General features: G+C 42.0%; 2 protein-coding genes across 2 annotated transcripts in view; one reads left to right on the top strand and one right to left on the bottom strand.

Moving 5' to 3' along the window:
* dmxl2 (Dmx-like 2) overlaps window positions 1–16576 on the top strand; it is a 36752-nt gene extending 20176 nt beyond the window's left edge. Inside the window, 29 exon segments of the mRNA XM_033325939.1 lie at window positions 178–347; window positions 567–664; window positions 758–923; window positions 1384–1648; window positions 1750–1952; window positions 2133–2528; window positions 2667–2849; window positions 2981–3280; window positions 3417–3608; window positions 3702–3778; window positions 4205–4335; window positions 4830–5075; window positions 7378–7568; window positions 7729–7862; window positions 7950–8035; window positions 8308–8509; window positions 8656–8773; window positions 9730–9795; window positions 10616–10702; window positions 10849–10908; window positions 10910–10971; window positions 11095–11233; window positions 12090–12150; window positions 12331–12458; window positions 12543–12620; window positions 12726–12817; window positions 12912–12964; window positions 13059–13276; window positions 14893–16576. Coding sequence (XP_033181830.1) covers window positions 178–347; window positions 567–664; window positions 758–923; window positions 1384–1648; window positions 1750–1952; window positions 2133–2528; window positions 2667–2849; window positions 2981–3280; window positions 3417–3608; window positions 3702–3778; window positions 4205–4335; window positions 4830–5075; window positions 7378–7568; window positions 7729–7862; window positions 7950–8035; window positions 8308–8509; window positions 8656–8773; window positions 9730–9795; window positions 10616–10702; window positions 10849–10908; window positions 10910–10971; window positions 11095–11233; window positions 12090–12150; window positions 12331–12458; window positions 12543–12620; window positions 12726–12817; window positions 12912–12964; window positions 13059–13276; window positions 14893–15102 — 4412 coding nt within the window. The 3' untranslated portion in view covers window positions 15103–16576.
* A 94-nt stretch (window positions 16577–16670) lies between these two features.
* gldn (gliomedin) lies at window positions 16671–21027 on the bottom strand. Its single transcript, XM_026379021.1, has 10 exons — window positions 20330–21027; window positions 19784–19835; window positions 19682–19699; window positions 19443–19541; window positions 18828–18920; window positions 18617–18733; window positions 18440–18523; window positions 18219–18344; window positions 17901–18051; window positions 16671–17805 (listed from the first exon to the last, which is right to left on the bottom strand). Exons 1-10 carry the CDS (start codon window positions 20870–20872, stop codon window positions 17340–17342), a joined length of 1749 nt encoding a protein of 582 aa, XP_026234806.1. The 5' UTR covers window positions 20873–21027; the 3' UTR covers window positions 16671–17339.
* Window positions 21028–21155: the final 128 nt, after the last annotated feature.

Genomic DNA, 21155 nt, shown 5'->3' with positions numbered 1-21155 from the left:
CATATAGTACTGCTGTTGTTACACTGCTGCTGTATATCCAAATTATGTTTTGTTTCACAATAATCATGCTATAATGTCAAACCCTGCAGTTATGAGATACGTGTACATTTAATCGTGATAATGAACTTTCAACATCTTGATTTCATTCATCCTCACTCTTTTCTACCTCTGTGGCAGGTCTATCAACATGCCACTTTGCATGGGCTTTCCACTCAGAAGCAGAAGAAGAGCTGCTCAACATGATCCCAGCCATGCAGAGAGGTGACCCACAATGGTCTGAGCTCAGAGCTGTTGGAGTGGGCTGGTGGATACGTAACATCAACACCCTAAGAAAAATGGTGGAGAAGGTACTGGACAAATTTAGACTGTTATCATATTTTAATTTATTAAGCACAGTGGCAAGAAAAAGTAATGGTACTATTTACAATTACCTGATTTTCTTGATAAATTAGTCATGACATCAATAGTGTTTTTAACTTATTGAACCATCGTTGGCAGCAATTACAAATTAGATTTGCTAAATTAAATGAGTATTTCATGCTTTTTGCATTTTTGCATGTAACCAGTTAGGAAAAGCTGCGTTCCAGAGACACAACGACCCTTTAGATGCTGCTCTGTTCTACTTAGCCATGAAGAAGAAAGCTGTCCTGTGGGGACTATTCAGGTGGGAGACTGTTTCTGAATTATCTGAACGGTGTTTTGAAGTCAGTTACAAAACCTTCATGGGATACTGAGCCATGTTGTTTGCTCCTTTCAGGTCTCAGCATGATGAGAAGATGACTCAGTTCTTCAAGAACAACTTCAGTGAAGACCGCTGGAGAAAGGCAGCTCTGAAAAATGCTTTCTCCCTGCTGGGAAAGCAGCGCTTTGAACAGTCTGCTGCCTTCTTCCTACTTGCTGGATCTCTCAAAGATGCCATAGAGGTATGAACAACGCGCGCACAAACATACACACACACACACAAGATACACATACATTACAGAGCTGATTACTGTTGACTCTGTTCCAACACTCCATTCTAATTTTCCTCACAGTGGAAATTTGGCATAATCTTCTTTTATGGAAATGCAGTATAGAGTGTGAAGGTGTTGCTAACAGAGCAGGATATTTTGTATTCTTTAAATCACATGAGAGAAGTCTAAATTGCACTCTGATAAGATGCATGAAAAGTGCATAGTTTTCCTTGTTCTGGGGTTACCATAGCACACAGTGAAAATATACAGATAACCCAAAAAAGGAAAAACAAACTTTGAATGTGTGTGCTCCCCTGTACGGTTGCACCTAAACTTCTGCATTTCGGTGCTTACTCGTTTAACTTTCATACTTTAAATACAGTTTTGACCCTGTCTCACCTCTCCTCCTCTGCTGTTCCATGTTGCGTAGGTGTTGATGGAGAAGATGGAGGATATTCAGTTAGCCATGATAGTAGCAAGACTGTATGAGGCTGACTTTGAGAATTCATCCACTTGCCAAGGCCTTCTTAATGAGAAAGTCCTGGGCTGTAACAGAGATGGAAGTGGTTACCACTGCTCCAGACTGCACCCTGACCCATTCCTCCGCAGCATAGCCTACTGGATCATGAAGGATTACACCCGAGCCCTGGACACACTGTTGGAGCGAATCCCCAAAGATGAAGATGAGAATCCTGGTCAGTCAGTAATTCATGATCAATGAAAGTATAAACTTAAACACGTTTGCCTTACTCATTATTTGCATTGTGTCTCCCTTTGCTTTGTTCCTCAATGTTAGATGTGATGGTGAAATCTTGCAACCCTGTGGTGTATAGTTTCTATAACTATCTAAGGACACATCCGCTGATTATCCGTCGCCACTTTGCAAACCCAGAGAGCACAGCAGTAACTGTGGGTCTCACTGCTGAAATGAGCATCGCAGATGAGATCAACTTAATAGAACGCAAACTGTTCTTCACCACTGCCAATGCACACTTTAAGGTGGGTTTGTTTATAGTATGGCCACTCACTCCAGTCCAATTCTTCTCCTGAAATCAGGATCTTTTCTTTACCTATCTTGTTGTTTTACAAAGAAAATGTTAATTCCAAACATGAACATACACGTTATGTACAGTAGCATAGATTTACCTGTGGTTTTATTCTTATATTATTATTCTGTAGGTGGGCTGCCCAGTTCTGGCTCTGGAAGTGCTCTCCAAGATTCCCAAAGTTACCAAGAAATCTGGCTCCTCACCTCTCAGTAAAGCTTCATCCAAGGCCAACTTAAACTCAAGCCAACCCTTGGAAAATGGCACGCAGGGAGGTATGGACTGGGGCTCCACAGCAGGACCTGTCCATGCCTGGGGAGGAAGCGATAGTGTGGGTGGGTTGGATTGGAGCCAGCCTGTTGTTAAAGTGGAGGACGACGAACTACAGCTTGACTGGGGAGATGACAAGGACCAGGATGAGGATGAGGATGAGGATGATGATGATGGTCTGACCATGAAGAAACCAGAGAGCAAAGAAGATGGAGGCTCAGATAGTGATGGGTCCAAACTGCAAAGAGACGACTCACAGGTAGGAGGAGGACTTAAAAATAAGTGTCTTTTGTTCTCTCTGTGACCCCATGTTGACTCTGACTGTAAATTTGAGCAGCCAGTGGGTCTGCAATTGTGGGCATTTTCCCTTAACTCAATCTCATACTGTATATCTCAGGGTGAGTCGGAGGTGGATGTGATAGCAGAGCAGCTGAAGTTCCGTGCCTGTCTGAAGATCCTGATGACAGAACTGCGTACACTTGCCACAGGCTTCGAGGTGGATGGAGGGAAGCTCCGCTTTCAGCTCTACAGTTGGCTTGAGAAGGAGATAGCAGCTATGCATAAGATCTGCAATTACAAGGTACACTTTGATAAGGTTTCATGAGGCATATGCAACTTTATCTTTATTTATGAAGTACATAGTATTAGCAGAGGTTTTACTTTTTTCTTAGTTGACTATGGTTATTCACCTTAAACATTGTTATCACAAAGGTTGAGGGGAAGGAGGATGATGCGGAGGACAGGGAGCACAGGGAAGCTCGCACAGGGTCAGTGGACATATCAGACGAGGTCCTTGAGCGTACAGAGGCTGGGGCCTATGAGCGTCACCAGCTGGAGCGACGTCGTCTTCAGGCCAAGCAGCAGCACTCTGAGAGACGAAAGGCATGGCTGAGGAAGAACCAGGCCCTGCTGAGAGTTTTTCTGTCCTACTGCAGTCTTCACGGAGCCAAGGGAGGGGGCCTCACCTCTGTTCGTATGGAACTTCTGTTCCTTCTGCAGGAGAGCCAGCAGGTATGTTACAGGTCTAGCTGGGATGACTGGGAGACATGTTGATGGTTTATGTGAAGCAGTTGTTAAAATTAGCTCAGTGGCATCTATGGGTGGGAAATGCAATTAAATATCTGGATCTTCCTGTCTCACACTGTAGGAGACCACAGTGAAGCAGCTGCAGTCGCCTCTGCCTCTGCCTACTACACTGCCTCTGCTGTCAGCTTGCATTGCTCCCACAAAGACAGTCATAGCCAATCCCGTTCTCCACCTCGGCAACCACATTCACGACATCCTCCACACCATCATCTCGATGGAGACCCCACCGCATCCTGACATCATAGATGATAAGGTCAGATCTCAAATAAGAACCCAACTTTATGAGCCTTTAATATTGAGTCCTTTTGATGTCGTATAATGTAATGTGTCTGTCTTTCACTCTCAGGTGACCGCTCTGCACACACTAGCCGCTTCTCTGTCTGCTTGTATCTATCAAGCATTGTGTGACAGCCACAGCTACAGGTAACTGTACTTCAGTGCAGTGCCACAGGTTCAGCTTTCTCTGCAAGTTTTGATTTCCTTTATGCATGAAAAAAAGAGTGCTCACATATCTGCATGATTCAGATTGTCACATGTTGGCAAAAGGGGAAAACTGAAGGCTGAAGAACGCATAGTCAAAACATACATATAATTTCCTGTGTTCTTTACTTTTCTATTCCTGGAGAAAAAAGTCTCTATATCATAGATGTACCTTTTAGTGTGTTGATTTCCCCATTCCAGCCCCATAGTGCACTCTTATTTTTCTATGAACCAGTAGTTAAACATTAACAAAATTTGCTTAATGCTGTTCTTATTACATTTCCTTCTAGGAAAGAAACACAATGATTGCATGCATGTTTTGGGTGTGGTTGTTCCTTACAGTTTACCTTTCTGTTACTGGTTTGACAGCACTCAGACAGAGGCCAACCAATTTACAGGGATGGTGTACCAGGGCCTGTTGCTCAGTGAGAGGAAACGACTTCGCACAGAAAGTATTGAAGAACATATAACTCCTAACTCCGCTCCTGCACAGTGGCCTGGTAAGAAAGGGTTTGGGGTTACATTTAGATAGATTTTTTATTTTTTTTAACCCAAGTTTATTTTATAAAAATGACAAAAAGGGCAACCTTTTTAATAGGGGTCTGATTCACAACATTTTTCTTATGTTTCAAAAGTAGTTCTAAGTAGATAAAATTTTATTTGGAGCATGATTTCTCACGCAATAGGAAAAATATTGCACACCGTTTGTTGGCGCATCAAAGTCATGATTGAGAGAGAATATAAAAAAGAGCAGAGCAAAGCAGGCAGTCTATATTTATGCAGACAGGCAGATGGTGATCTAAAATAGGAGCTTCATGGCCTCTGGGAGAGGCTGATGACGTCAACATGCAAATGCTTCATAAATAGGTTATGTATTTTGCACAGAAAGTGTTTCACTTATTTTAATGTTATTATTTCAATTAATTTTTCTAAACTACAGGTTAATCCGTTACAGCCACACCGTGTTGTGTGTATCTGTGTCCTCTCTCTGCAGGTGTGTCGTCCCTGATTTCTCTGTTGACGTCTGCCAGGGAGGAGGACCAGCCGAGGCTTAATGTGCTGCTGTGTGAAGCTGTTGTGGCTGTTTACCTTGCACTGCTCATTCATGGCCTGGGCACTCATAACGGCAATGAACTCTTCCGCCTGGCTGCACATCCCCTTAACAACCGCATGTGGGCCGCTATCTTTGGGGGAGGGGCCAAAGTCGTTATTAAGCCAAAGAGGCCTGAGGCCCCACCAGGTAAAACTGTTATTTGTCATTAATTAGTTTGACCTTTATTTCTATCATGTCAGTGTTATTTTGAGTTTTCCCCCTTTTGTCTTCATAATCTGTCGTGATCCCTATATTCTGCTGTTCCCATTGTTGTTGTCTTCTTCACCATCTGTTTGCTTCCTGATCCTGACTTACCTCTTAGATTAGACGCATCTCAGGCAGTTCTTCCACCTCTCTTGGCCTGTCTACCTAATCACATAGATACTCACCTAGGCCCGTCATGTTCACGCTCCTAAGATCGTATTACTGTGTAGTGTCATGTGTGAGTGTGCCCTCTGCCCTGTGTCTCAGTATCAGCTGATTTTGAGGCAGCCAGGCCAGAGGAGTCTCAAGAAGAGACAGGAAGACTTGAGCAGAGCAGCCTCACCCCAAACCCCCCTCTGATCCCCACTGAAACGCAGAAACCCAAACGACCCCCTCCTCCCACTTCAAGGGGAGAGGGATTGGGCTCTATGGTACCAGCAACTAAGGCCAGCTGTGAGTAACTGGGCTGGTGGATTGCGGTGCTAGTTTGCAGGATTGCAGTGCATGGTGACTGTACAGGTTTGCGTTGTGGCAGATGCTTGACTTTCCCCTCTCTCGTGCAAATATAAATGAATGCCTATTACGAATAACAAAGCAAATTAGTGCTATGGAGTGATGGTCATCTGTGTTCTTTATGATATAAAGCCAACAGCTGTGTGTCTTTGTGCTGTATGTGTACACTGTATTGCATATACATATTTTGATGTCCTCTGTGTTCACCTCATTGTCATTGTGTTACTGAAGCAACAGCTGAGCCTAGCAAGGAGTGTTCAAAGGCCAAGGCTGAGCAGCCCTCTCAGACTAACTCTCAATCTGAGACTAAAACAGGTACACCTTGAGGGGATGTTATACTAATGGAATAGTGCTGTAGAGCTGGAACTAAATAGCTAGTTCTTGTTAGTTATTTTTACAGCATGTATGAGACACAAATATAAATTGACTAGATTTACTATATATCAGTAGTTTGTAACAGGAAACAAGTGCAGAATAGACTGAAAGTAGTTGTTTGACAGTAGTTGACTGAGCTGTTTGTTTGCATCAAGTATTTCGATTTATAGAACTAAAGCCCTTTCCTGAGTAGCTGTGCTGTGAAAATCTTCTAACTGAACTTGACACAGTCCTTTTATGTTCATTAGAACCATGCAATCTGTGGTCATGCTGTTTTTGTGTGGGAGGAAGATACAGACTGGCATTTAGGCTCTATCAGTTTAGAGTTTTGTTGAGAGCCAAGAACCTCTTAATAAACTGGTTCAGAGGAGAGGGGATCTTAAATGCCAGCCTGTTGGTAGGAATCACTTTGCCTAATGTTGACTCTGCTGCAAAATCGCATACGTACCAGTAACACACCGCCATATACAAATGTTCAATATTGATTCCTCCCTATCGTGTTGTATTTAACACAATTATTATGTGTTATTTAAAAATATGTATAAAAAATTTAACAGCAACACCAAATTCTATGGCTACAAGATCATAACAGCTCAGTACATGGCCATTCAATAATTCACTCTTGTTGTTTGATGCATTTTCTTTGTATTTTGTATCTAACTTGTAGTCTTTTCTGGTATGTGTATTGTGTTTTTTTTTTTTTTGTTTGTTTGTTTGTTTGTTTTGTCTGGTGCGATCCCAGAGGATAATTGTGCAGGTTTGTGCACAACCTGTGTGTGTTTTGCCCTGTGTCCTGATTGTATTTGTGCATTTGTGTTCCTGTTTTCCAAGTGTATGTATTTACTTTCATTTGCCATATCTCATCCAAATTGTTGAACTCAAAGCAGACAGCAACCAGATTTTAGATAGGAAATCAGACTTTAATGATGCGTTTCCTCCTATCTATTTTCCTGTTTTTGGCTGAACTCTCTCTGAAACATTTGTGCAAATTACAGCAGCATTTTTTGACTGTGCTTACATGCACTTGAGTAACCAGGTTACTCAGAGAAGTTTTGTCTGGTATTTGGGGAACAAGTTTACATGCACTGTTTACAAACGCTCTTCTCTATCATAGGCCTATTTTAGTTCATAGATTTTAAGTGTATAGAGACTGAAGACACTGCTTCCTGAGCTGTGTGTTGGATAACCTGACAGACAGCACTGTGAGAGACATGCAGACAGACAGACACTCCTTTTTTACAGCATAAACTGTCTGAACTAATGACATACATAGTGAAAACAGACCTATTTAAACATCTAAGGGGCATAAGTGCATGTAAACACACTGACCATTTCTGCCATTCTTCACCTTCTCCAGTGGCACCCCCCCAGCCGCGAGCAGAGGATGTGGACCGATACAGACGTAGGTTCAACATGAGGATGCTTGTTCCTGGACGCCCTGTAAAGGAAACGCCTGCCACTCCACCTCCTGTGCCAACAGAGAGACCCACATACAGGGAGAAGTTCATTCCTCCTGAGCTGAGCATGTGGGACTACTTTGTGGCCAAAGTAATGCTCTAAATTCTATATATATAAATATATATTGAATCGTCTAATGAGATGTGTGATTCATAGTCTTGATATTTCTTGTTATTAAAACTAGCTCTCTCGCCCTCTCTGCCTTTTTTCATTATCTTTATTCCATCGATCATTATTTCCTCCCTCTCAGCCCTTCCTGCCGCTGTCAGACAGCAATGTTCTGTATGACTCAGATGAGAGCGGCGCTGAAGATGATGAAGATGATGACGATGCTTTCCTTTCTGACACACAGATGACAGAGCACTCCGACCCCAACTCCTACAGGTAGGGTCCAGCTGTTTTCATGTCATCCAGTTCTGGAGCCGATCTTTTAGATTTTAATCGTTGTGCATGTTTCTCTGTGCTGTATAGCTGGGCTCTGATCCGCCTGGTTATCGTAAAACTGGCTCATCACAATGTCAAGAACTTCCTCCCTCTTGCTGGCCTTGACTTCACAGGTACACACTCACTCTTCATTTATTCTGAGCAGCTCCCTAAATCCAATATAAATATAATACTTTTTTTTTTTTTTTTACGAAGAGACAGAAGGTTTCATTCATTATTGATCATCTCTCTCTCTCTCTCTCTCTCTCTCTCTCTCTCTCTCTCTCTCTCTCTCTCTCTCTCTCTCTCTCTCTCTCTCTCTCTCTCTCTCTCTCTCTCTATCTCTCTATCTATCTATCTATCTATCTATCTATCTATCTATCTATGTCTCCATGTTGTGTCACAGACTTGCCAGTCACTTCCCCTCTCAGCAAGGCTGTGTTGAAGACTTTAGAGAACTGGGAGCAGCTTCTGCTAGAGCGAATGGATAAGTTTGATGGCCCACCTCCAAACTACATCAACACTTACCCTACTGACCTCAGTGCTGGAGGGGGTCCTGCCATACTCCGACACAAGGCTATGTTGGAGCCAGACAACACCCCTTTCAAGTGTGTACTAAATAATCGTAGATCATATCATAGCATGTGATATACACACATATTCAAAGGAACGCAGAAAACTTCCAAATTTACATGACTTCAAATAGACTGTTGTTTTTGCATTTCAAAAACTAAACTAAATGTTTTCTTCTTAGGACAAAGAACCACCAGTCTTTTCCAGCCCGACGTCTTTGGCATTTCATGGTCAAACAGGAGATTCTTCAGGAGACTTTGATTCGTTACATCTTTACCAAGAAAAGGAAGCAGAGTGAGGTCAGCAGCTACCATGCATATAGGAAAAACTATAGCTTGTTTTTTTCCCTGTTCAACATTTGTTAGATGATAAAGCCTGCCATTTCTATTTTATTTATTTATTTTATAAGTCATTTTAGTTTATAATTATACCTGGATGTTTGCTTTTTCCCCCACTTTCCTAAAACAATTAATTTTAAAGCCACATATTAAGATTGCCCTTTTTAAAAGTAGTACTGCACTGTAATACACAGAGAGCTGCTTGCTGGGCAATAATCTCTATTGACCTTTTGGGGTGGCAGTAGCTCAGGTGGTAGTGCAGTCGCCTACAAGCGCCAGAGTAGTTAGATTCCCGGTTCCTCCTGGCTTCTTTCTGAGGTGTCCTTGGACAAGACACCGAAACCCCATAGTGTAGCGCTGACACCGTCTAGCAGCTGTCCAACCACAATTTCCCCAAGGGGATCAATAAAGTATTCATGATTGTTATCATTATTCTCATTATCATTGCTTGGACTCCTTAGGCATCTTCAGTCAAGTACGGGACAGTTCACTGCCGTCTGCGAATATTCATTATTATGCTATTACTGTCGTGACAGTCTAATACTTTAGCTGCCAGTGAAAAAATCTAAGGTTATCATCTGAGATGCTTAGTGTTTTTATTACAATGGCAGTACGAGTCTTTTCTAACTGGAGGACCCAGATTACTTGGATTAGATTATATTATAATTATATAATCTATACTTAGGTTATATTAAACTGTACCAGTCAGATCTCAGTTCACCTTGATACATGAGTGTAGCTCCATGCTATTGAGGTGGAGTGATGTTGGAGTTATTAACATTTTATCACGTAGAATACACATGTCAACATTTTTCATTTTCTTTCCATTTCATGTTTTATTTTTCCCTGTTTGTGCATGTGTTTTGTGTCAACCTGTGCTGTGTGTTGTGTGTCTTTACTGGCTGTGTGTTGTGTAGTCTATAGAGAACCATATGGACCATATAAGCCCAAACTGCATAGCAGGAGCTAGCAGTCCTTACAAGGTATTATCATTTACTGTACCAGCTCAGGCCCTGGCACTGTATTTTCATCTGTCTGGGACAGTCACTGCAAAGCCAAGCTTGAAAGAGCAAGTATATTTATCTTATAAACAAGTTTGCAGCAGTTGCACGAGTTTGAGTTTTGCACTGTGTCGTTACAGGTAAAACTTTAAGTTGCCTTAACTTGGTGAAGGTTCTCATGTCTTCTCTCCAGCTCGGCCTGATAGTGACTGCTCTGGCATATTTTCCGGCATAAAATCTACTTAAATTTCTAAATCTTGGATCTAACATCTAATCTTTCCCTTACACTGGGACACTTAGAACGTCCACTCACATAACATCACATCCAGCCCCTAACAATAACACGCCCCCCTGTGTTTTCCACTCCTTTTCCCTCTCTAGCTGGACTGATTCTGCTGGGACCAAAAGCAAAAACAGCTCCTCTTAAAAGAGTTGGCACATACAGTACAGTAAACCTACTAACTTGCATGCTCACTGTCGCGGCTGTTTGAGGCTTGCTAATTGTGCAGGGTGCTATCACTGGGGAAACTATATCAACGCTACATGTGACGGTCTTCTATGATTATTCCCTTCCTTTTGTGAATGTGGCTGTACTTTATGCTACTTTCATGTAAATTGGGAATACTTTTGGAGCAACGGGATGGTCTTGAATGTATGGAAGAATCAATTTTTAGGCACTACACCACCTTAAATAAAATTACCATTAAAATATCAGCGACGAGCAGGTTTCTACAGTAGTACAGAGCACTGCAGGTTTAGTGTCTCTTTAACTTTGATCCATCTGTTTTCTTTGCTTTTCCAGGTAGAGGCAGATCTAGGCTACCCAGGAGGCAAGGCTAAAATTATTCACAAGGAGTCTGATATAATCATGGCGTTTGCCATCAATAAGGTAAAGTGTGTTTGTGAGAGACCAAAATACTGGCAAACACTTAATTTCACAACTCCATCATTTCTAGTGAATTATTTAAAATTGGGAAAACTCAATTGTCCATTTTTAATGCTGCGCTTTCTTCCCTCCTTCCATTGTTTTCCCAGGCTAACTCCAACGAGATAGTGTTGGCCTCCACTCATGATGTCCAGGAGGTGGATGTGTCCTACTCTCGTGGCTGTCCAGCCCTACACCTGGATTGGTGATGACTTTGATAAGGAGTCCCACAGGTCAGATTCAGGACAGTTAGGAGATGGCATTTTCCTCTGTCCTCAAAGATCCACTTTCGGTTTCAAATTTCCCCAAACTATAAACTCATTCAGCACCTCTGGTGATTATGCTTTGTTTTACAGCTCTGATGATATAGACCATCGCTCCTCTCATACCAACATTGCCCAGTCTAGCTCTGTCCCCTTTGCACCACCACAGATGCCAGTCTCTGCATCCATGCCATGGCTTGGTAGTGGGCAGACCAGCATGGGCGCGAGTGTGGTAGGAGCTTCTTCACCACAAACAGATATACACAAATGCATAGCCAGAGGATGAGGTGGTATGGGTAATAATGGGTATGCAATTTTTAGCAATGGCCAGCAGGGGGACACTATGCTCTGCTTTAGAGCCAACAAGTGACACAAAATCCCTAGTATGACTCTGCAGTTTTTTCATTTCCTCACTATTGTATACTCTGCAAAACCGGTATCACAGTATTTCAAAAATTAAAAATAAGCATCTGACTTATGAAAAGCACCAGACCACACAGAGTTTATTCTGCAGCCTGTGGCCCTAGCACATTTTCTGAAAATGTGTGTTTAATTCTTATCATTGTTGAGCCAAACCAAGCCATGACGACTAAACAGCCAGCCTGCTGAGTCTGTGGAGACTGATACAGAGAAGAGGTGTGTTTGCATCGCAGAGATGCATGTGTATAAACACAGATAGCAGCTTCTCTCACAGCCGTCTACCCAAGGTACAGATTTGCGTCATGCTTATTTGAAACCAGGGTTCTCCATGTCCCAGCCATGTTGATAAATGTTGAGTGTGATACACTGAAGTGAAACAGGTCTGTGGGTGTCAAAAAAGTTCAGTAAATTATGAAAGGGGGCTTCTTGAGTGTACAGTGGAGTTGGCTTAGTTAAGATTCTGGCCATTTCATGTCTCAAGTGATAGTATATCCTCATCTGCAGCATATACAGTAGTTTGCCACCAACAGTATACAGTAAAACCAGGAAATTTAAGAATCTACATCTTGATATTTTAACATCACATCACATGAGAACAAAAGGTGGATTTGATTGTTTAATTTTTTTTATCTGTCAGGATTTAAATATTGTTTTTATCTGCTTTTCAGATTATGAAGAGGAATCTAAATAATGTGAAGAGAATGACATCCCACCCAATATATCAGTATTGTAAGTAGCTCCACTTTATGTGCACGTGAAGTCCTCACCACTCTAGAGCTGTGTTTCTGTTGTATGTATGTGTATATTTATCGTTATTGCTTTGCTTTGCTCTTTCTTTTTCTCGTTGCCTCCTGTTTTTCTGTACTTTGTTCCCATTTCTCCTTGCTTTACCTTTTTCTTGTGTGTCAGACATGACGGGGGCTCAGGATGGCAGTGTGAGAATGTTTGAGTGGAACAGACCTCAACAGCTCATTTGCTTCAGACAAGCAGGCAATGCTCGGGTCACTCGGCTCTATTTCAACTCCCAGGGCAATAAGGTACTCACACTTACAATGCAACGCCTGTGTTTTGTCTGTTGAGCGTGATCATTCTGATTGCTTGTTGTTCTTCTCTTCTCATAGTGTGGAGTTGCCGATGGAGAGGGCTTCCTCAGTCTCTGGCAGGTCAACCAGACATCCTCCAACCCAAAACCCTACTTGGTAAGGTCACCTCCCACCTTTATGATCACTAGACTACACATGAATCAGTTAAATTAGTATCCGGTTTAATATCTGACCTTTGTTTTTTCCTGTTCCTGCCATCAGAGTTGGCAGTGCCACACAAAGGCGTGCGGGGATTTTGCCTTCATTACATCCTCCAGCCTCATTGCCACTGCTGGACTGTCCAATGATAACAGGTCAGCACCTGCTCTGAGGAACACAACAATTACCCAACACTACGCTTTGCCTCACAACTAACTTTTATTTATCCTCGGTTTACTTTGTCCACAGAAATGTTTGCCTTTGGGATACTTTGATTTCACCAAGCAATACCATGGTCCATGGTAAGTAATGCTTCAAACAAGCTCATTTGAATAATTGTCCCTCTATATCCAGTGATTTTGTGATTCACTTTCATATTTCTTCCCACACTTTCAGCCTTTCCCTGCCATGAGAACGGGGCCACTGTGCTGCAGTATGCTCCTAAACAGCAGCTGCTGATCACTGGAGGCAGAAAGGGCTTTGTGTGTGTTTTTGACATCCGCCAGAGGCAATTGCTCCACACTTTCCAGGCCCATGACTCAGCCATCAAGGCCCTGGCACTGGATGTATATGAGGACTTCTTCATCACTGGTTCTGCAGAGGGCAACATGAAGGTGACACATGGTCTTATCACTTCTTCACTACAACTACCAAAACGCTAACAACCATAGTTATACTTCATGTACTGAGGATCAGTGGGTTATTATATCATATACACTTTTCTCTTGTCTACATACTGTATATTTCAGCTGAAAGTTGATCTACAAGTGATAGTTAAGGCAACTTAAAGCAACAGCCATCATGTTGGGTGTATTTAAAGTAGCAAACCATCACTTGCCAAGATGAAATGCAGGTGCATTAGAGTAAAGTGGAAAAAAACTATTACAATTCTCAAAGTCTGTTCTCTTAGAGTTGCTGTTTTTTAGTCCCACCAACCCAGGGATATTCACTTTACTATCTAGAGACATACAGTATGTCAACCTTCAAATTTTATTGTTTTTCTGCATTAATTTGTCATAAAATGTGATCTGATCTTAATCTAAGTCAACAAATAGTTAGGTATGAACAAATATAGTGTGCTTAAAATAATAACACAAAATAGTTCTGATCTTTCATGTCTTTATTGAGAACAAACCTTATAGTGCTAGTGGGAAAAAGTATGTGAACCCCTGGAATAATGACATCCAAAAAAGCTAACTGGAGTCAGATGCTAGCATACCTGAAGTCTTGTTAAGAAAATTAGTTTCGAGGTGTGGACTAGAATTGATGATTTACATAAAGCTGGTTACAAAGTGATGTCAAAGACTTCATCAGTCTACAGTTCAGCAAACAACCTACAAATGGAGACACTTTGGGACTGTGGCTACTCTACTAAGAAGTGGGCGGCCAGACATAATGACTCCAAGAGCAAAACAAACACTCATCAGTAAGGTAAAGAAAGAACCCTGAGTGACAGCCAAATATTTGAAGGGATCATTGGAACTGGCTAACATCTGTGTTCATGAGTCTAGAGTAAGTAAAACATTGAACAAGCAGGGTATCTATGGCAGGACACCATGAAGGAAGCTGCTACTTATTAAAAAGAGCATTGCTGTACGCTTTACGTTTGCCAAAGAGCACATTAACACTCCACAGCAGTATTGGTAAAATGTTTTGTGGACGGATGAAACTAAGATTGAACTATTTGAAAGAACACACAGCACAACATCTGGCATAAAAAGTGCACAGTATATCATCAAGAAAACACCATCCCAATCGTATGGTGGTCGAGAACATCACGATTTGGTGTTTTTGCTGGATCAGGGCCTGGACAGCTTGCAGTGATTGAGGGGAAGATGAATTCCCAAGTGTATCAAAAAAATATATATTAGGCACATTATATTTGTTAGTACTCTTAACTTTGATAAAAATCAGATCAGAATTTATGACAAATTAATAACGAAAACCATGAAATTCAAATTCTTTACCACTGTATACTCACATTTGACCAATTGTGACCAGAATATATTTTGCACCTTTGCTTTAAAATGACTCGGCTGTTTTCCTGGCAACCTAAAGATGAGCTTTAGCAGCTTTCCCAGCAAAGAAATATTCTGATACCTCAGCATTTGGCTTTTCATTCACATCTAAATGAATTACCTTAATTTATTACCGCTTTAGTGTAACCAGTTCTGAAATAAAAACTCAACACTTCTGTCTTTTTGTCTTCTGATGCTTTCTCTGTCTCAAGGTGTGGAAGTTAGCTGGCCATGGGCTTATGCACTCTTTCAGCAATGAGCATGCCAAGCAGTCCATCTTCCGCAACATCGGTGCCGGCGTCATGCAGGTGGAGACACAGCCTAATAACCGCATCTTTACCTGTGGAGCAGACGGCACCCTGAAGATGAGGGTCCTCCCCGACCGTTACAATATCCCCAGCAGCTTGGTTGACATTCTGTAACACCTACTTCCTCTTCTGGGGATTCAAAGAGGGAAGAGACGGAAAGAAAAAACACCAAAAGCTTATGTAACACCCGCTAGGCATTAATAATATAATTGATGGAGCAAGAGTTAGTCAAAAGATCACCATGCTGCTGGTATCTTTCAGAGTGTGCAGTGTTTACTGTTGATGTAAATCATATCCACAACGACAAATGGAGCTACAAAGTTAGTTTTTTTTCCAAAGGCTGAAAGCAACGTTACAAGCAAAAGGTATCATACTTGATTTTAAAGCTAGGTTTCTTGTAATTTTATTGAAGAATCTCTACTCTTAGAGTGTGTCCATAGGAAAGCTATGCATGTCCTGTTCTCGTTACGCGGTGCAATCACAGGTCTATTGATAGTGCTCTGTAAAAGTGCTCAAGCAAAAATTTTAAAAGTGTGTAACTGTCGTCATTTTGTGCCCACAGCTGAAATCTCTTAGCATCTACTGTAACCAGCACTGTGGTTTGTTATTAAGTCAGTGGTTTCCAGTGTGAATCAAGTTGTTGGAATCTGCATTTTGTTTCAGTGGTTTTCTGCCTGGCTTTTCCCAGCCCCTACGGAGGAGCTGATGGTGCACTGCTCCAATAGCAACCCCTCACTCCCTCTCCCTGTTTCACTGGCTGCCCATCACTCACTCTGGCCTCTCCTGGTTTGGGCGCGACCTAGACCGGTTTGGTTGTTGAGTGTGTGTGTGCGTATGTGTGTGTGTTCACTCTGCTGTGTCTGCCATCTGTACACCTGCCCACCCACCTGCCCTCAAATGCCTGTTTGCGTGGCAGACTCACTGCTAGTACATGCCTGTTTGGAAGATGACATGTTTTACTTCTGTAACTGTGATTTCAATGTTTCCATCTGTCTGGTCCAAACCAAAAACAACGATTACTCACCCAGAGCAAGAAACACAAAGGATCACTTCTGGTTTTGCACAAGACATTGTTGGATTAGTTTGTTTTTTAAATTAATTTAATTGTATTATTTAAATTATTTATATGTTTGTTTGTTTGGTCATTCCTTTGTAAACCTAATCTAACTTATTGCCTTTTATTTTAGGAATGTAAGGGGTTGTACTGTATCTGACTTGAAGGTGTGCAGCAGTCTACCGTATGTAAGTGTGTGTTACCTTGCTAGTTTTTACTGTCATCCATAAGGAATAGATATTTGCACTCAAATACTGGAGACACTAAAAGTTTATTTGAAATAAAGAGGTTATTGAAGAAGAAACTGCTATACAAATGAATGTCTGGCTTTATTTGGCCTAGTAGTAAAACATTGGAAATAGTTTTAATATATAAATTATATAAATATATATATATATATATGAAATATCACAGCTTGTACAAACATTAAAGCATTTCTTTATTTCGTTTGTATCATACCAGCTGGATTAGTTGTAACTTTTGTTAAGTGTATGTATGGTATTTATTAAAGAGATTTGTGTTTCTCTCTTTCTGCCCACTATGTGTACTGTATGTATCTTATGTGTTTTACCTATGGTCCTACTGGTGTCTTGTGTGTGTGTGTGTGTGTGTGTGTGTGTGTGTGTGTGTGTGTGTGTGTGTGTGTGTGTGTGTGTGCGCGTGCGTGAGTGTAATAATGCAAAAGAAGCCAATATCGTGGGTAGACCCTTATTGTGCACTTGAGCCTGGAGGCGTGTGAGAGAACAGGTCATGGTCAGAGTTTTACCTTTGTAAAGAGAATAAATTCTTTTTATTTCATCAGAATGATTTGGAGTTTGTTGTAAGTTTTCTCTCAAGAGGAGTAAGCGACCAGGGACCATGCTGCGTCACTACAAAGGCAGGTGGGCTTTCAGGACTAATACACAGCTTTGTAAAAATACATCAAACATAATTGTCATGCAAACACATTGAATAATAATTTGCAATACAGATGACTATAAAATGAGTTGTAAGTTCACAGTTTTTTTGACACACTGTTAGTAACTCTGTTCTTTTTGAAATGTAAATGACCACAGCAATATTTGTTTGTAACAACTTCACAATAATTATTGACCTAAAACTGATATAAGAAATGGGTGTTGTTTTTTTCATCTGATAGAAATACTTAAATACAGTAGGATAAAGTTGACTTCTACATGTACATCTCTTCTGAGGATATAATTATGAACCCCTTCCAAAGTAACAAAGTAAACAGGAATCAGACTCTCGCTATAGAACAGTCATGTCTGCATGTTGTCTGTCATGTTCAATATGCTTTTCACTCGTCAGAGATAAAGTGAACCACATAGAGCCTGATGTAGCTGTGGTCCCACACGTACAGGTGTCTGTCTTTTGGGCTATAGGAGAGCATTGCCAGCACTCCACCTGGGGACCTCAGATCAAAGGTCACGTTGACTGGCTTTCCCTTCAGCAGGTCAAAAGCAAAAGTGACTCTGGTGTCCTTGGTGTCAGTGACATACAGGACACCACAGGCGATGAAGGCATTGCCGGCTTTGGTGCGAGGGTAGGTGGTGTTTATGTAGGACGTGATGGAGAAGGTCTTCTGGTCCAGCTGGGCAACCATGATGCTCTCATCTACACTGGATGCAAAAATCAGCCACAAGCCATTTTCATCGGCCGACAGTTTGAAGTAGGTCTTGGAGTTGTGGAGCAGGTAGGCAAGGTCATGATACAAAGCATTGTCCACAGAGAGTGTGTGAAGCCTCTTGGTGTGAAGGTCAAATCTGTGAACACATGAGTAACAAGTGATTGAACTGAAGGGGAAATGAAACAAATGGAGACGGCAGTAAACCATCTAATGCTCACACAATCATCTTACCTGCCAATGCTGGAAGTACCAGCAATATGATAATAGAAGGAACCGTTGTGGACGGTGTGGCCGCAGCCTTGGTAGAACTTTCTAACATCCACAATCTCACTGCTGTTTTGCTGGAAGGAGGCAATGCTTTGATACTCCCTCAACACACGACCTGAAGAGGAGCGAGCAAAAATGTTCACTGATAACTGCTCAGAAAATAGGAATGTGAACTCCTATAGACGTCTTTCTCACATGCAGGACATAGAAAGTCTTGATCTGGGTTGAAATACAAAAAATATTCAATTTCTTTTTTTTTTTTTTCTGAAGATACCAACATACCGGAAAAATGTTCTGCCACCCATATTCGCTCATCATTCAGCTGAGCTGTGTCTTTCATCCATGTGCCAAATGTGCTGTGCAACTTGGTCACATTTCTGGGGTTAATCAGAGACTTAATGAGGCATTCTGAAGGAAAACAAAATAACATGCTTAAACGCTTTGTTCTCTACTCATATCACATGCTGCACATGTAGAGTGGACACACTGTACTTTAAACCCACCGTTTTTCTTGGCAGGTTTCTCATGTTGCGTCACAGCTTCTTGTACAGATGCGGTTTCGTCGTTTGGGATCGCATGTAACAGCCCTGGTGAAAAGAATCTCAAGTCATTCACAATGTCCCCACGTTCAGAAGGGGAGGTCTGTTTGATGTGAGAGGAAGCTACAATATGAAGCTTACCTAAGGTCTGTGTAGCTTGAAGGTGGGCTCTGTGGTGTCTTGTTCTGGGGGGCCCTTGAGGTCCAGGAGGGCCCATGGGCCCAGGAGGTCCAGGTGGGCCAGGAGGACCAGGAGGGCCTATACAAAGAAGAGTGGACAAAGTTTAGACATTCTGGATATGAGAGTGTCTTTTTGTTTTTTCTGGACATGTTTAGTGTAAAGCTCTACATGCCCTCGATGATGACATCATTGGATGGTTGTCCCTTCTCTCCAGGCACACCAGGCTCTCCTCGCTCTCCTTTCTCACCTGGTTCTCCTTTCTCACCTGGGAGGACATTATGTAAAACAGCTCAGAGATTACATTCACAACCTCACTGCACTCAGCCCTATTGTTAAAACCATGAATGGATTAATCGAGTTTTCCACTGTGGAGGAGAACAGTCAGTGAAGTGGGAGAGTACAGTGAGGCCGTTCAGCCGAAGCCCAAAACCACAGAGCTGAATAACGTTAGCTGAGAATGTGAGAGAAAAGCAGCAGTTTCAGCTCCGCCAGTCGTTTAGGAATCACAATCTGCTGGCAGAAAAGTCAGACGTCATTATGATTAGATTGGGAACTCGAAACTGAACTTGAATTCAAACACACCAACATGTTTTGGCTTTTTTGCGTGTGCATAATTTAAAGTGACTGGGAGTTTGGTATTAGCCCCCCCCCCAGGTTACACTCAGCCTTTTACTGTTACACTTCAGAAGTAGTCTTTATGTACACATTACACATGCCAGCATTGCCCGAGGCGTTCATAAGAGTGGATGGTGAGTAAACGCGGAATGGAGCCTGGTTTTTTTCTTACCTCTTTTTCCTCTTTTGCCATCAGCCCCAGGCAGTCCATTCAGCCCTGGGATGCCATCAGTCCCATTGTGGCCGGGTTTACCGTCCTCACCAGGCAAACCTTCAATAACACAAAAAATCTTTACAATGGGCCAAATGGAAAACAACATATCCAGCAAGGATGTGGGTCACTGAACCGCAAAGGAGACACGCAGCATGGCTCTATTTGAAATTTGGAAGCAGAATTAAAGGTTTACATACCAGGCGGTCCTGGAGGTCCTGCAACAGAGGGTTTAGGGGATGTTAGAGAATAAATGATATTTTGGAAATGATTAGGTAGTATGAAGTATGAGTAAAACATACCAGCTATACAGACTCCCTTAGTGCTGTTGCAAATGTCGATCAACAATTTTATCTGAACAGAAAGAGACAATATAATTAAAATACTGTGAATTAATACATTTTAGAGATCCTGGAGCAAAAACATGTTTTTTGGTCCCACTGGGTCTGAATACTTCTTATCAGCCATGGAAGAAGTAATCAGATCTATTGTTTTGGTAAAATGAGGAATACATCACTGGAAGCATGCAATCAAAATGTTTTTATGGATCTATTAAAAGTAAAATATACTTACAATAAAAATCAGTGTGATTGATGATTATGATTTACAATATAATTAGTAACTAGAGCTATTCAAGTGCGTAATTTGATTCATAAAATATTTACGCTAATAGGTCTCAGGACCGTCGTAAGATCCATTTGAATTATTTGATGTTCCAGCATTATCCAACAATGACAGAATGTTATATGCTGGGGGTTTGTGTAGAATATTTTTAAATCTACAGTGTTCGCCTGCTCTTCCTCCTCGCTTCTCTCCCGTATACCGTCTTCCTATGTGTGTCAGCTCACCGGGACCATGGAGTAAGTCATCATCATCATCATGTCATCCTGCACCTCTGCCTTGTGGTAACTCTGGCTGTGTCGGTGCTTGTGCTTCAGCTCGTGCCTTATTTTCTTCTGTGTTTCCTCTCCCACCTCTTGGCTGACCTCCTGCTGATGGAGCTCCTCTGTGTCCTGGTGGAGCTCCAGGAACTCCTGCTGGAGCTCCTTCTCCAGTGCTTCACTCCTTTTGTTCCTGGAGTACTGGTACTGGTATTGCGGATGTTCCCCCACGCTTGCTTGCTTCACCGTTGCTCTTCTGGGCACTTCCTGGAGGAGCTCCACTACCGAGCTCTGCTCCATCTCTGTCAGTCTCGCCTCTGTCTGCTCCAGCCAGGCATGTTGTTGATTCTGTCTGACCAAAAGCACCAGAAAGCCCACAGAGTTCATCAGTGCCACAACACATGTCCCATAAAGCACCATCCTCTGAGGGAGAGTCATGCTGGGTGTCGGGATCCACATGGTTACCACTTCACCTCTGCTTTTCTGAGGGTTTCCTACCAACCTCTGCATGTGAATCTAGGAGCACTACGTCTTATCAGCACAGAGAAAGTCCAGGTTTAATGGTGTTTTATTCCAAGATGACACCACCAAAAATCTGATGACGCCAAATAAACTAATCCAGCAGGGAGAAAGTCCTTATCTGATTTTTTAAGGTCCTCTTCAGATTGTTTGAAAGCCCCAATTACAGTCCAATCAGCTTCAGTGTCTGTGCTTCAACTGGGTGGTCCATCTGAACACAGACTGATGAATACAGTGCTTCTTGTGTCGTTCGCCAAGTGGAGAAGGGGTTGTG

This window comes from Anabas testudineus, chromosome 3, assembly GCF_900324465.2.
Source record: "Anabas testudineus chromosome 3, fAnaTes1.2, whole genome shotgun sequence".
In the NCBI taxonomy this organism is placed as follows: domain Eukaryota; kingdom Metazoa; phylum Chordata; class Actinopteri; order Anabantiformes; family Anabantidae; genus Anabas; species Anabas testudineus.
Note: the sequence above shows the minus strand (reverse complement) of the source record. Positions and strands in the feature narration are given on the sequence as shown.